The 16,979-nt window shown below is 36.2% G+C and overlaps 1 protein-coding gene across 1 annotated transcript in view; it reads left to right on the forward strand.

Annotated features, from left to right (window-relative positions):
• LOC149794679 (uncharacterized) overlaps positions 1 to 16,979 on the forward strand; it is a 53,182-nt gene that overhangs the window by 24,575 nt on the left and 11,628 nt on the right. The window contains exons 4-5 of the mRNA XM_089964288.1: positions 1,100 to 1,198; positions 8,812 to 8,974. Of these exons, the coding sequence (XP_089820414.1) occupies positions 1,100 to 1,198; positions 8,812 to 8,974 (262 nt within the window). The remainder of the gene's footprint in view (positions 1 to 1,099; positions 1,199 to 8,811; positions 8,975 to 16,979) is intronic.

A 16,979-nucleotide genomic window follows, 5' to 3' on the forward strand; every position in this document is an offset into this window, starting at 1 on the left:
TTGTTTTCCATGCAATCACTTTGTTTTCCATGCATTCACTTTATTTTCCATGCAGTCATTCATGCAGTCACTTTGTTTTCCATGCAATCACTTTGTTTTCCATGCAGTCATTCATGCAGTCACTTTGTTTTCCATGCAATCACTTTGTTTTCCATGCAGTCACTTTGTTTTCCATGCAGTCATTCATGCAGTCACTTTGTTTTCCATGCAGTCACTTTGTTTTCCATGCAATCACTTTGTTTTCCATGCAGTCATTCATACAGTCACTTTGTTTTCCTTGCAATCACTTTGTTTTCCATGCAATCACTTTGTTTTCCATGCAGTCACTTTGTTTTCCTTGCAATCACTTTGTTTTTCATGCAGTCACTTTGTTTTCCATGCAGTCACTTTGTTTTCCATGCAGTCATTCATGCAGTCACTTTGTTTTCCATGCAATCACTTTGTTTTCCATGCAGTCATTCATGCAGTCACTTTGTTTCCCATGCAATCACTTTGTTTTCCATGCAGTCACTTTGTTTTCCATGCAGTCATTCATGCAGTCACTTTGTTTTCCATGCAGTCACTTTGTTTTCCATGCAGTCACTTTGTTTTCCATGCATCATTCATGCAGTCACTTTGTTTTCCTTGCAATCACTTTGTTTTCCATGCAGTCACTTTGTTTTCCATGCAATCACTTTGTTTTTCATGCAGTCACTTTGTTTTCCATGCAATCACTTTGTTTTCCTTGCATTCACTTTCTTTTCCATGCAGTCATTCATGCAGTCACTTTGTTTTCCATGCAGTCATTCATGCAGTCACTTTGTTTTCCATGCAATCACTTTGTTTTCCATGCAGTCACTTTGTAATCACTTTGTTTTCCATGCAGTCACTTTGTTTTCCATGCAATCGCTTTGTTTTCCATGCAGTCACTTTGTTTTCCTTGTAGTCACTTTGTTTTCCATGCAATCACTTTGTTTTCCATGCAGTCACTTTCCATGCAGTCACTTTGTTTTCCATGCAATCACTTTGTTTTCCATGCAGTCACTTTGTTTTCCATGCAATCACCAAACCATTGTGCTGCAGAATAGTAAGAATGTGCTTGTCTTAATGGTATTTTTAGGTTATATCAGACGGAGTGATCTTGAGGTTCATTGCAGATTTCACAAACAGGAGAGGGTTTTCAAGTGTCCACATTGTGTCAAAAGTTTCTATCAATCAGGTATGTATGATTCCTTTGGGATATTTTGAGTTGATGGGTATATATGTAGTTTGATTAGTTAGTCACTGAAATAGTTATTATGCTATCATCATAACTGTTTTGACAACTAACTTCTTGTTGGACTAGTTTACATGTTACCATATTAGGGAACATGTGGCTACTGATTTATCAGTGTAGAAATACAGTCAAACTTGCCTTAAAGATCACATTGATATGGCAATGATGTGTGTGAAATGACCACGTTCTCAAGGCCCCAGCAACGAAAGTTAAGTAGAAATGAACATGTATTAGGCAGCTACCCATTTTAAGAGATCACTCTATCTGCTCTCTAGAAGTGGCTTCTAACACATTCAACTTAACTGTTCTGTGTATTGCAGATTGAACTAAACTGTGTATTGCAACTTAGGTCATAGCCTCTTAAGGCATTTATTGTTCACTTTCAATTTTCCAGGTACAGTTATGATGCCTTCCATTGATATTTGCTTGGCAGTGCTCTTATATGTATATGCTCATCATTCCATATCCTTAAAAAGCGTTTCACAAAGGAGAGATTGTAGTTAATGGTTGGTAAAATTTGTTTCTTTCATACTGACTATTGCTGTCCTTCTCTTTGGCACCTATCAATCTTCTGTGACTTGGATATAATGTGGTCATATTATGCAGTGACTTGAAATTTAAAATTAATAATGTAACAATATATATTTTACAGTAATGATGATTTGTCAAAATAAGTTTATTTAAACTGAGCATTGCTGAAACTAATTGCTACAGTATTTATTTGTTTCTGTAACTGTTAAGCTATGCATCCATTCGCACAAGCAAACATCAGATTCTCCATCAAATACATTCCCCAATCACATTATGTTAGCAACATTAGCCTGCTACCTCACAAATCGAGCCCTACTAAAGGATGAAAATTGTCTTTTTCTGTGAAGCTCTTATTGAGAAAGGGTAATAACTTCTGCCCATTACTTCCCCTTGCCACCTCCCGGTGTCACCAGTTTTAGCTTTGCTGCTCTACTGATAACATCATGTCTTACTTCCAAAAATCCAAGCCATTTTAGTGTTCAAATTTGACCATCCAGCTTTTATTTTGAATTTATTTTGTGGAACAATCATTCTTCTGCAGATTGTGTATAGTATTTTTACAGTTTGTGCCAAATCTGAGCGACTTTGTCACCTTTATGGACTTCATCTATTTAAGACCACATTACACCACGCTATCAGTGTTAGAAGCTAACCTCAGAAACCTTGGAAAATTTAATTTTTTACCTTAGAAACCTATAAAACCTTAAACAACTGAAGAAAACCTGAATAAAATAAAAAATAAAATAAAAAATTTGAACAATAATGAAAAGTTCTACCATGACCCAACAAAAACTTTTTTTTGCAAACGGTTTTTCATTAGGCTAGTCTAACAGTTGAGAAAGCATGTGAATTTCTTACCGCTTGCAGGTATTTGTTTTCTAAATTTATTAACTTTTATTTTATCATTTCTTTTTTTTGGAAACAAACTCAAGTGTACATTTTCACAGTTTTTATAAATGTTATTCATACCACGGTGATAACTGCTTTGTGTCTTAAACCTCATATTATTTAAAACCTTGAAAAAAAGCTTTCATAGCCTAAACTTTTAAAATTTAATTTCACTTCTAACCTTGATTTATTTTATCGGACAATTGTTCTTCTGCAGGTTATATATATTATTTGTACAGTTTCTGTCAAATTTGAGTGACTTTGTCATCTTTAGAGACATCATATATTTAAGACCACACAACACCACACTATTGTTGACCTCGTGTTGTCATTCACAAGTTAGCTTGACAGTAACTATTTTCACTTGCACTTGCTAAATTGCTAATTTATGCTTTGTTTTTTGTGTCATTTTAGCAGAAATGTCAACTAAATGTATGAAATGCAAAGTTCAAAGCAATAGCTGATAAGGCATCAAATGGAAGGAAAGACGTAATAAGCTGTGGAAGGCAATGTTGACTTTCTTAGTATACATCCAAAGACAGTTTAAAGTCTGTCACTGGCAACTCTAAAATGATATGGGGAGTGATCCCCAAATTTTAGGCAGCCCACTGAGCATAATTCCCCTCTGTTGACCTTCAGGCCTGTAAGTTCAGGTGCATGAGGTTTGTACTGGATCAGCCGTCAACATCTCACCAACATGGAGGACCTTTTGAGAAAATGATCACAGCCAACTACGATTTATGGGGATCTTAGTGACAGATCCATCCATTCAGACATACTATTGGTGACATGACCTTAATATGATGGAGATTTCAGTGAGAAATCCATCCATCCAGCCAGGCCTTTGGGCTGGCCAGTACTTGTTATGTCTGTCCAACCATCCCAGCATAGGGATCTTTTTTCATCAGATGGTCCAGCTAACTATGATTTATGGGGATCATTAGTGACAGATCTGTCCATTTAGCTGTATTGATGATGACATACCCTCACTATGATGGAGATTTGATTGTGAAATCTATCCAACCAAGCCTTTCGAGCAACCTGTACCAGTGATAGTTGCACCATCTTCTATAACACCAGCATCTAGGCCAACCTTATGCCAAGACTTCTATAACACCAGCATCCAGGCTAACCTTATGCCCAGACTTCTATAACACCAGCATCAGGCTAACCTTATGCCCAGACTTCTATAACACCAGCATCCAGTCCAACCTTATGCCCAGACTTCTATAACACCAGCATCCAGGCCAACCTTATGCCCAGACTTCTATAACACCAGCATCCAGGCTAACCTTATGCCCAGACTTCTATAACACCAGCATCCAGGCCACCCTTATGCCCAGACTTGTGTAACACCAGCATCCAGTCCACCCTTATGCCTAGACTTCTATAACACCAGCATCTAGGCCAACCTTATGCCCAGACTTGTATATGTTTACTACTTATCCCAATTAGTGACATTTTTAAAGAGGATATAATTCAGTCTTGCAACTTGGTATGGCTTTTCCAGATCTACAAGTGGAATCAGGTCAGGACTTGACACACATTGAGTGTTATGAAACTCCTACTAATAAGCCATACTTAGATCCAACCATGGAACAGTTTGATTGTAGCCTTAAGGCCGCAGTCATGAATATTTATAAGGTGTTGGCAACTTTAAAATGCCCTGCACCTCCTACTGCTACTCAAGACTATAAAGTTAAAGCATCAGTAGATTTTAACCAGGAGGAAGAGACACCATCATTTCATCTTCTTCCCCATTTGAATAAAATGAAGGAGGTCAGTGTACGACTGCCTAACGATTAGAAATGTGAATGTGAGGATTCTAAGACTTTCCTTTCAGGAAGCCAAGTACCAGTGACATTCTCGGCTCACTGGTACAACATTCACTCAAACTCCTTCAGAACTGGTCTCTTGGCCCCTGATAAAAAAAAATCGAATTAGAAAATAAGAAATCTCATGTCCGAGCTATGTCCAAGCTAGTCTGGAACATTGGCCCCTGATAAAAAAAATCGAATTAGAAAATAAGAAATCTCATGTCCGAGCTATGTCCAAGCTAGTCTGGAACGTAGTCACCGTATCTTCAATGTTAGATTTGAAGGGCAATGCAATGAATACTTTGATACAACATGACGCATGTCCGTGGTCCATGTCACTCAACCCTTATAGCACCCTAGCTAACGGATGACTCTGGATCACCAATACTCTTCTGAGGAAGATTTTAGCTGTTCAGAAGTTTACTTCACTCAGGAACTGCCCCTCCAATTCACCTAGGATACATTCCATCTTGCCTTTGAGTCTCATCTACAGCAGAGGTATTTGCATGGCAGCCATCAAAAGTTGCAAGGATATCCCGAGAGCACATACCACTTGGAAGCAGTCCTACAGAATTTACAACTGTCAAAAAACACAGTTCTCTTGAACTAAGTGGAAGAGTCAAAGGGAGGTCAATCATTCCATGAGACCATCTTGACCTCAGGGGACATACATTCATTCCCCACTTATCATAGATCCAAGTATAAAGAAGGCTCCAATCTTTCATTGCAGAATGGGGAAGATTTGCTATGATGACTTGTGGACCCGATAAGTGGTTTACTTGGGATTTATATCATGTTTAGTGAATATCTTAAGCCTTTGCCCAGAGTTCTTTCAGATACAGCTCGGTAATCACTTGGTCATCAGCTTAAGTGTGTTCAGTCAACTCTTTTTGTGTTCTTTGGTTTATGGTGGGATGCAACAATGGGTTCTAATAATGTCAGTTGTAGATGCTAAACAGTCAATGTGGGCCTTGACTATTGGACAGACTTTCACAATCTGCACAATATTAGGTAGCATCTTGAAGCAGGGAAACCACTTTGGACTCGTGTCAGGGATACCTCTGGCAGTCATGATTAGTATGTACACAAATATCTGGTTGTGCAAGTCTCCTACCCTTCAGGATACCATAGGAACATGATCCCCTCAGGATCACTATTTACATATCAACATTCTTGAGATGAAAACCACTTTGAAAGCTTTTCATTGGTGGCTGGAGAACCGGCATGAGAATGATTTCTCATTCTGTCCAACAACTCCATTGTGGTGAAATATCTCAAGCAGTAATACAGAGCAATGTCACCAGGTATTTGGGATTTTCTAAAGTGGTGTCCTCAATTACAAATCTGCATTTATGTCTGACATGTCCTAGGCTGGCTAATGTATTGGTGGACTCACTGTCGTACAAGAAGGAACTAATACAATGGGAATGGTCTCTTCTTCACTCAGTTTTTGCTCATTAGATTCTCAATGAGCTCAGCCTCTGATGAACCTATTGGGGGCAAGTTGTAGTGCCAAAATCTCATCCGTATTTCTTGCCAGTCCCACCTTCACTAGCCAAGGTTCTGATATGATAACCCTATCTACACCATGGCAGATCAAACATATTTTAGTGCTTTGTCCTAGCGACATCTGTTGGATTTCAAGAGTTGCCTCCCTTAGTATGTAATGCCAACATATGGAGTTCATTTTCCAGTTATCTAGAAGCCATCTCAAATACCTTTGGAACCAGAATAGTCTCTCTGGGTAAGAGGTTTTATTTCCCTCTACCTATTACCTCTTCTCCTAAAGTATTATGATTGGGCAACATATTTGAAGAAGGAACCAATCTATTAAAATACAGACCCTCCAACCGTCACAATTTTTGCATGAATTTCACGACTTGGTAGCGATTCACAGATTCATGCTGCATGCAAAAAAATAAAGACTTCCCAAATTCTCAATCGGCTTAAATGAGGAATAAAATAACTTTATCTCATTAAGTGCTAGTCATAATAGCAGTGGTCACTGATGCCAATAAGAGCCCCCCCATTGCTAGGTGTGATGTTAGTAGAACTATATCAGATTGTTACAGTTTGCCCTGTATTAAGCATTGTAATGTATATAATCTATATTTATAACAGAAGTTTTACAAATGCCATTGAACAAAACCTGGGCCCAACTGATTTTTGTTAATGGCACATGTACATACTCATAACAACTGTAATTTTTTTAAAACAAACACTAACTGAAGACAGCTTGTTGTTGTTGCTGTTGCTATTGTTGTTATTACAGAAAACAAAAACAACCATGCATATACATGCTAACATAGTAATAATTATAATAACAAGTAAAATATTCAGTTGAAAATATTTTTTAGCAGGTCAAAATAAAAATAGAAATATTATTCTAAAGCAGTGACTGATATTTTTTATCATAATTTGAAAATTAAGAAATGTGATCAGATTTTGAAATAATTTTTTTTAATGAAAGTGATTTATATATTTATCAGACATTTACACTTATATTTTGGAATTATTTATATTGTATTTGCAATGTCATCATCATCAACATGAACAATAATAATAATAATAATTTTAATAATAATAGAATTAAATATTCTGTTTAAATGTTAATTAAATTGCAGGCATGATAAATGCCATCTAAATATGAATTAAACATATTTCTATAGTTAAGACATCTATTTATACTGAATTTTGTTGAATATTTAGCATTTAAATATAAAATTACACAAATCTACAATTGATTATATGACATACAGTGTGACCCCACTATAAAATGCTCCATTATAACACGAATTCAGATATAATTTTTTGTACACTTTCCTTCTTAAAAGTAAAAAAAACCAAAAAGTTTATTACCATTTTGGGGAAGAGATTGCGCATGAATAATACAAGACGATTGTGGCATGGCTTCTGAAATTTTATATGTTTTTTTCCCAAACAAGAAAAAGTAGTTTTTTCTTCTTGAATGTATGAAAAATAAAATGTAAAATGTTTATTCTAGGATTGAGTTGGGCTACTCTAATATTGCAAACTGCGATTTTATTTTGGCAGCAAAATATACCATCTGGCGATTTGTTTTGCCGACATTGTTGGCTGTTTAAACTTTTACAAACAAGCATTGGTTTGGAGTGGAGAAATTCAGAGGACCTATGAAAGGAAGCCGCAAACTTGATATAAGATGCTCTGAAATTTATCTGTTGTTACCTAAACAATTTCTTTGTCCATATTGACAAACCATCTACAGTGCATTGTTATATCATAATTAGCATATGTTGACATCGAGCATGAATACTGTATGTTGTAAGATATCCGCTTTTTTGAGTGAGTACACGGTGTTGATACTCTATTCATGCTTATACATAAGACATGTATATATAAACAGTATACACATATATGTACCAATCTGTGGTTCTCTAAATAAAGTAAAATGTTATATATGCCTTCTCTCTTTTCACTACAGGTGTATTTCCCATTTAATATGCATCGATTTAAGATGGTAACTGTGCCAATGAAGCACGTATCTTACTGCCCGCATTTAGTACCAACCCCATCCCATGCAAATTGTTAGGGGTACAATGAATCATTTTCTTCAGCTGACTGACCTGGTTGCTTATAACATGGTTTGGTCTATAACACGGTCAGGTTCTACGGCTCCCAACTACCGTGTTACAGCAGGGTCACACTTTACTTATCATTTAGAGAATGACATTTTGTTACTATTGTTTTGTATCCCTTTATCATAGTCATCAAAGAGTTAGACATCTTGCATAGTGTATCTAGTGTAGGTCAACATCACAGTGTTACAATAAAACTACCAACCATTGTTTTACAATATTCCTTCTTTTATGTATTTTCTTCATTAATCTGGTAGAAAAAGTTAAAAAAATGTTATTTTAATATTTTAATTATTTTTTTAAATGTAGTCAAAGCACTAACATTAACAAATGCTACTTAATTATGAATTTTATCAAATACTCTAAAGCCATTTGTATTCACACTGCATAGATTTTCATATATGATTCTGACTCTTCCTTGTAACTTAAACACCATCTACACCCGCTGAGGGATGGCGACCATATTCGGTGATGTTTTAGGAGGCCTAGTAGATGACAAAGGTTTGAGAAAGTCTGCAATGCTGCCAGGGGATGTAGTGTGGACTAATGAGGTGGGGGGGGGTGAGTAGAGCAAAAATATTAAAACTTTGAATACATGTAATGATGACTTCTGTCTCTAGTTTGGCTAAAAAGCAAAAACCTGCAACATGGCCTTTCCCTATTCTGCCAATTTGACTATATTGGGTGTAAACCTATTTTACAGGTGATGTTAGTCGACATATTCGTCTGATACACAAGCGGACATCCCAGCTAACCTGTGGCCACTGCAGCAGAAATTATGCCAATGAGTCCACACTAATCAGACATGTGCAGTCCAAGCATCAGGACATCATCATGGGCTGTCTTAGTATGGAAAGCTCAGTAAGGTCAGTTTGAATGACATGATGGAGGAACCAATAGTTTAAGACCATTTTTTATGGCATGGCTATGTTCCACCCATGTCCATCCAGCTATATTATCCCTGTTGTACTAATTTATACTCAATATGTTTTGAAAGATATGATGAAGCAACCAATAGTTTAAGACCTTTTTTTGTGTCTAGGCTATGTTCCACCCATGTCCATCCAGCTATATTATCCCTGTTGTACTAATTTATACTCAATATGTTTTGAAAGATATGATGAAGCAACCAATAGTTTAAGACCTTTTTTTGTGTCTAGGCTATGTTCCACCCATGTCCATCCAGCTATATTATCCCTGTTGTACTAATTTATACTCAATATGTTTTGAAAGATATGATGAAGCAACCAATAGTTTAAGACCTTTTTTTGTGTCTAGGCTATGTTCCACCCATGTCCATCCAGCTATATTATCCCTGTTGTACTAATTTATACTCAATATGTTTTGAAAGACATGATGAAGCAACCAATAGTTTAAGACCTTTTTTTGTGTCTAGGCTATGTTCCACCTATGTCCATCCAGCTATATTATCCCTGTTGTACTAATTTATACTCAGTATGTTTTGAAAGACATGATGAAGCAACCAATAGTTTAAGACCTTTTTTGTGTCTATATATTCAGTATGTTTTGAAAGACATGATGAAGCAACCAATAGTTTAAGACCTTTTTTGTGTCTAGGCTATGTTCCACCCATGTCCATCCAGCTATATTATCCCTGTTGTACTAATTTATACTCAATATGTGTTGAAAGACTTGATTGTTTAAGCTACATTTGCATTGAAGTTTACTCTAGCTGGCTATGTCAAGTTTTATTGTCCACTTTTTTTCCTCTGGCTCAGTTATTGCATAAACTTAATTTATGCCATAATTTCATGTCCTTTTGACACATGTCTTGTTTATTTTATTATCTGTACCTCAGTTTTCATAAAAATTTATTTACTGGTACAGAAAACAGACTTGCTTCCATTTCATGGCAACAAAAATTTACAAATGTTTTTTATTTTTGAAAAATGTAGTGAAAGTTTGTTTCTGTAGAACATTAAAGGATTGATTATTCAATGTTCCAGATTATCTCCCCATTGCAGCTAATAACTGCCTCTCCCACCCACTCAGCAAGAGTCATTTTTGTATATTCTCATGGTCACCAGAGTTACCTTCTCTACCATCACCCTATTTTACCTATGGCTTAATATATTGCACAACCAGGGGTGTTTTAATTGTGGCTAGTTAATGTGGGGGTTAATCGATGACAAAAGCTATAGCCTAACAGGGAGTTGTCAGTGAGGTGCAAGATGACAAAAGCTATAGGGTAACTGGATTGTTAATAAGGATCAGTTGATGACAAATGCTAACAGTTCATAGATATAGCAGTGCATGCAAGGAATATTTCACTCGTTAAAGGGCTTGAGATTGTAAATAGGAGAATCTACAGATGATCTTAATTTATATTGAATGCTTTTTTTTTAGGAAGGCTCAAAGTTTACAAGTGTAAACAGCGTAGGTTACGTTACAGTCAGGAAATGTAGCCAGATTGGTAAATGTTTGAATGACATGTCCACCACTCCATCGATAACTCACGCCCTGATAACTCACAAACTTACTTATAACGTGGGGTCAGGCATGGGTCCCATTTTTTAAACCAGAAAATACCCTCCAAAACTGATCCCTGTTTGTTGAACTTGAAGAAAATCGCGATCAAAATTGGTAAAGGAAACTTTGATGTATCACTCATTTTATCATCGAAAACGGTAGATAGGACCTGGAAATTTTAATCAACACTGAAATATCAAACTTAAAATAGGTAATACAATATTTTACATTTTCTTTCCAAACGACATTCCTAGAACACTGTAATTAACGATATGTAAGGAAATTTTGATCATTGAAAATGTCACTCACTCTGAGTGGAGGCAGGACTTTAATAAATAAATCAAATCATTTTTTTTATCAATTGAAATTTGTGTTCTAGTTTTATCTTTTAGTTCCTTTTAAGTGTACTCTTCATAAATGCATTGTGTCCTCTTGTACTCAAACATAAAATGCGTCAATCTACTGTAACAGCTATGTCTGCGAGCTGTTTTGATAACTGACTTCCAGAAGTATTTGTTGTATTGTTGCACTGAATTAAAAGCTGGCCTCCTTTGTACTTTCATGTTAATTATGTCTTTTGAATCAAATAAGGGAGGTGGAATAAAAGAAAAGTTAAAAGGCATGAAAATCCTACAAACTTAAAATCTAGTGGCCCCAGTCATATGTCAGGTGAACTCACTTCATTTGATCAATCGAACACTTATAAATTTTATTGTGTATGTAACATAAACTACCTTAAATTAACCAACTCTTTCATAACGGTTTTCTCGATGTCAAAGTTATAGTGCAGTCTATGTTTGTGGACCCCGTTGTGTGCGAGTTATTAAGGGAGAGGTGTATGTGGCTGTCCGTGATGCAAGAAATACCATTTCTAATTAAATTAAATATGTCCAAAATATCTGCTTAGTAGGATTCTTTAAGAAGATTTTTCTTTTAATATCAGATTTACAATAATTCATACAATCATAAAGTGATATGATTTTCATGTTAAATGTGGCAGTACGAGGGAAAAACAGAAGCTGATGAGAGTTTGTTGTAGTGCACATTACACAAAGTTTCATATCAGGTTGATTTACTAAAATAATACTGGTAATATTTTTTAAGACTGTTATTTACCTTTGAGCAATGTAGTGACATTTTATTTTAGAGCCACATCTTTCAAGTTTGTAAGCTACAGCATAGTTTTCTTGTATACAAAGCATACCATACAAATGTCCAAGCAGTACTTTCAGTTGCATTATCCACTTTTTGTATCATATACAAAGCATACCATACACATGTCCAGGCAGTACTTCCAGTTGCATTATCCACTTTTTGTATCATATACAAAGCATACCATACACATGTCCAGGCAGTACTTCCAGTTGCATTATCCACTTTTTGTATCATGTACAAAGCATACTATACACATGTCCAGGCAGTACTTTCATTTGCATTATCCACTTTTTGTATCATATACAAAGGATACCGTACACATGCCCAGGCAGTATTTCCAGTTGCATTATCCACTTTTTGTATCATATACAAAGCATACCATTCACATGTCCAGGCAGTACTTTCAGTTGCATTATCCACTTTTTGTATCATATACAAAGGATACCATACACATGTCCAGGCAGTACTTCCAGTTGCATTATCCATTTTGTATCATATACATAAATATAGCATTGGAAAACAAAATGTCAGTTCAAGAGATGTTTTACTGAAATTGTCATATATATTTAACAAAGACCTGTGTTACAAACTGAATCCAATCATAATAAAAGGTAAAAGATGTATAGCAAATAAAATAATTGCAAGTTGATCAATGTAAAACATGTATATTACAATAACTGTCAGTTGTTCAGTATGCCAGATTGATTGATTGGGGAATGGTATAGTTTGTAATAATTTCAAAAGAATGGCATCATTTTGGTTTTTCTAATTTGTATACATGTTTAAAAAATTGTTAATCTATTACAGCCTTAGTATTTTGACCTATTTACTTACCATTTTTCGAAAAGGCATGTACCATTTATTTGTTGATCTATGAATTTGTCGTTTTAACATTGGAAAAATATATTTGCTACTCACAGCTAATATTCATCAGTAATGTTCAAACAAGATGAGAATTGTATGCATAACTATCTTCAGTTGTCCTTTCTGAATGCAGTTTTAATATCATCTATGCACATGTTGTACCCTGCAAACTGAACAGTCTGCATATTTCTGCAAAATCATCAAGTCTTTCAATCCTGGACCCCATGCAGTGATTGTGACATTGTTAAGCAGAATTTCAGCTTATGATGTTTGAATAAAATACCTAAGATCATGCTTTGCTTGCTAGGATTAGTACTTCTTGCCCACTTAGCAGTTTTCTCCATCAAATACTTTACCCAACCCTCACCCCCTTTAATCGACCTGTCTAAGAACTTACCATCTATGTATCAATTTAGGCTTTTAAAAAAAAAACATCTAAAGGAAGTCAATCTTCTTTGATGCTACTGAATGTTCTCTGCAGGATGTTTCTAAGTTTTCACTGTAGCGCTGTACACAAACATTATTTATGACTGCTGTACTCTATTTTTCTCAGTCATCCATCTGTGAAGTTGGTGGCTTTGGGGATTTTAAATGCAGTTTCATTGTATAGTAACATCATTTCTGTCTTTTAGGGGTAAATTTTAATTTATTTTCCACTTTGTAGTCAGCTTGTTGGAGTGGTTGACTGCTAAGTTGCAAATGCTTGTGTTTATTTTTTTTATGTCATGGTTTGAATTGCAAACACTGCTACCGGGTATATGTTTTATATTTTTTCCTTTTTGTGAGTTGCACTTAATACATTAGCTTTAGATAAAATAAGGATGTCAAAATGTACTTTTTGTAGGTGCTTCATCAAGTGGACCTCTTTCAAGTCCTGAAGTGTCTCCACCTTGTCATCTAAGGAGACTTAGTCCACCATTCTTTGTAAACAACTGAGGAGAAAAGAGAAAAGATCAAAGTCATCCAGCATCTTCTCACCACACTGTTATCTTTGGCTATTTTTGTGCCTGGTGGAAAAGGGTTGCAGTGTCCACTTGTGAGAGGGGTCTTGATGCATTGCCAAGGTCATTAAGGTTGCAGCAAATCATGGCTAATACTTGTATGTCCTTAAGCAACCTGGACTTGATGAGATGGGACACCCTTTTGCACTTTTCCTCACTTAACCTCATCACATGGTGATGCTGCATTCTTTGCTTTTTTGCTTGCCAGTACTGTTTCAGTTTGCTGAGGAAATTGGAAAGCAGGCTGCACAGGAGCTACCACTTCAACTATCCTTGTCCATACCTTCGACTTTGTCCATGTCTGTTTCATTCTCAATGATATGTTCATTGGCAGAATAAAAACAAAGTAAACTCCTATACTCAACAGCGTTTGTTCCCAAGTGGCAACAGGTCCTTCAGTTTTGCAACCATTCTGGGAAAGGAAGAAGGAAACTCAGTATGTCTCCTCCCAAGCTCTTCAATCCATGACAGTTACTTTCTGTCCCAGCTGTCCACCAGTGCCTTTCTGGCAGGTTCCAGACTCCTTTCGTTTTATTAGACTTGGAATGACCACTTTGCCAGAAAGTATTGGGTGATCCAAGTTGTTTCTGATAGGTTCTCATTTGTTGAGCCCCAACATTTTTCATCAACCCTTTCTTTAAGGTACATCCAGAACCTCAAAAAAGGCATGTTTCACTAACTGAAATCCAGTTGATACTCTACAGGCAGTTAAGATAGTAAGCCATACTCTTCAGGTTATTACTCCAGCCTCTTTTTAGTCCTAAAAGTGAGCAGAAAGCTCTGACTGCATATAAAATCTGAGCTGTCTTAACCAGTTCATAGCATTGCCAAGGTTCAGCAAAGAGAGAGCAGCTTCAATACAGCTTTTTTATGTCACATGACAAGTACAAGATGAGTCTCCATTTGACAGATACATTAACATCCCATCCACCCAATATCTATCAAGCTTCTTCAATCCAGTCACCTTTCTGACAATTTATCAAGCTCTCCATTTCAGCCTTAATCTCTGTCCTTGGGTATATCAAATGCCCATACACCACATGCCCAACATCACCTTCTTCAGGATGAAGGTCATCATCAGTGCTCTGATAACTGGAAGGAATTTCCCCACAGGAGGGTGATCTTAATCGTTGTTCATCTCCATGTTGGTGAATTATTTCCAGAAACAGAGTGACCAAGACAGTGGAACATTGTGTCATGGTATGGGAGTTTCTCTGCGTAGGTATGTTATATCTCAGGCAGGCTCAATATCCTGGCCAACTTGCTGTTTAGAAGGGTCATGTGCTTCACATAGAACTGTCTCTCTGTCTGTCAGTCTTTCATTGGGTGTGCATACAGTGGACCCATTAAATGATAGACCTCATTGTGATGAAGTGGAACCACAAAATGTACAATTTTCTCTCTCTTTCCAGAGATAGTGGATGCCTTGTTAATAAGTATTGAGGGGTTTTGGAGTTATGCCTTGCTTCCATTAATTTTGATCCCAAAGATAGTTCAGAAAGACCAGAAATGCATAGTTATGTTTATTTCTCTCCAGTACACAATGGTATGAATCTTGGGTGTGCAGTCTGCTAAATCTAAGGTTATCGTTTTTCCATTCATGGAATAACAATTCCTTCATGCTTGGCTCTTGTTGGGAGAGTCATACATGAGAAAGAGTTCAACCCTTCAATCATGGAGAGAGCCACAACAGCAGGAATGTCCTTGGCTTTGAAGGTATGGAATGGAATGTAACCTGTCTTTGTAGAAGATGACACATTTGGCTTACATCTTCCTTTTGGAGATGGAGCTTGTCCCAGTCGCAATCAATTATTATCCTGCTATTATTTCTGACACACTCAGATAGCTTGGGGGAGGAGATCTTGATCAAAGTACAGATTTGTTTGACTTTTTTGTGTATTTTGATCTTTTTAGGCTCACTTACAGAGTATTGAAGATCACACTTCAGTGAATTTTGAAAAAAAATCATTGAATCAGCTACTCTTAAGCCACTGTGTTAACAACTTTCTTTTGTGAAAGTAACTTGGTTTACATATTGTGTAAGGGTTCAAGATGCTCAGATGCAATATTCTTTAGTGGTGCCCCTACCAAGGCACCCAAGGGTAATGTTCCTTAGTGACACCTAAACCATTCTATGGAGAACAGATTTTATGTCAGTTGCAAACACCCCCATTCCCCCCAACACACTCACATATAAGTTTTGTGAATAAATGCAACCAGTAGATTAAGGTGGAGGTAAAATACTATGAAAATTTCAGCTATAAGAAAAGATTCTAAAGGCACCCCACCTTTACCTTGGACATTGACACTTGCAACCCCACCCCACATGCGGCCACTTATGATACAACTTTATGGACAGTGTTTTAAAGCAGAATCATGCATATGAACCTTAGTAGTAACCAATTAATAATAATAATAATAATAATAATAAATAACAATAATAATAATAATGAGGACTTTGTATAGTACCTAATCTTTGAAGCTCTTAGTGCTTTACAACATTAGACAACACCTATAAGATAAAAAACATATAATGATACGATTACAAAAACAAACACAATGAAATTAGAAAACATTAAAAAACATGCTGAGAATATTTAAGGTAGGAAACATTATTAGGTCTTTAAGTTTGTTCTTGCAGTTGAAATAAGTGAGTTTTGAGAGCTCTCTTGAATGTGATCACTGTGTCTTTGTGTCTAAGTTTAGTGGGCAATTCATTCCACGTTGCTGGGCCTTAGTATGCAAAATAACGCTGTCCATATGACTTTGTTTTCATAGTGGGAATAATGAGTATACAATTGTCAGTAGAGGAGCGTATGTATCTTGCTGGTGTGTAAACATGGGTGAGGTCGGATAGGTATGTTGAACTAGAGTCCAACAGTGAAACGTAGCACAGAGAACAAAGTTTGTGTTTGATTCTGGATCGAGTGGATAGCCAGTGTAGGGTACAGAGCAGCAGGGAGGTGTGCTCTGATCGTGGTACTCTAAGTAGATCCGAGCAGCTGTGTTTTGAACTTTTTGAAGTTTCTGGAGCAGATATTGAGATGAACCAGACAGAATTGAGTTACAATAGTCCATTACCTTAGTGTTGCTGGCTTTATCAGCTAACATTGATGTTGTGTGTAAATGATTGATCTTGATAGGTGTTTGATTTCTGCTCATACAGGTGTTAGTAATGTTTTAACCATTCATCATCCATTGTCAGCATGGTTTTATTCTTCTGTATTCTTTATGTAAGGTATTTAGGATGGGAATTAAATGTAAATATGAATATTTATCCATTAAATTAAATACTTACTAATATGCAAACTCTAATAGGCAAAAACCATGAACATATGTACCCACACAAATGTCTGTTTTT

The sequence above is a fragment of the Sinohyriopsis cumingii genome, chromosome 7, assembly GCF_028554795.1.
Source record: "Sinohyriopsis cumingii isolate HCF-2022 chromosome 7, ASM2855479v2, whole genome shotgun sequence".
NCBI classification, from domain to species: domain Eukaryota; kingdom Metazoa; phylum Mollusca; class Bivalvia; order Unionida; family Unionidae; genus Sinohyriopsis; species Sinohyriopsis cumingii.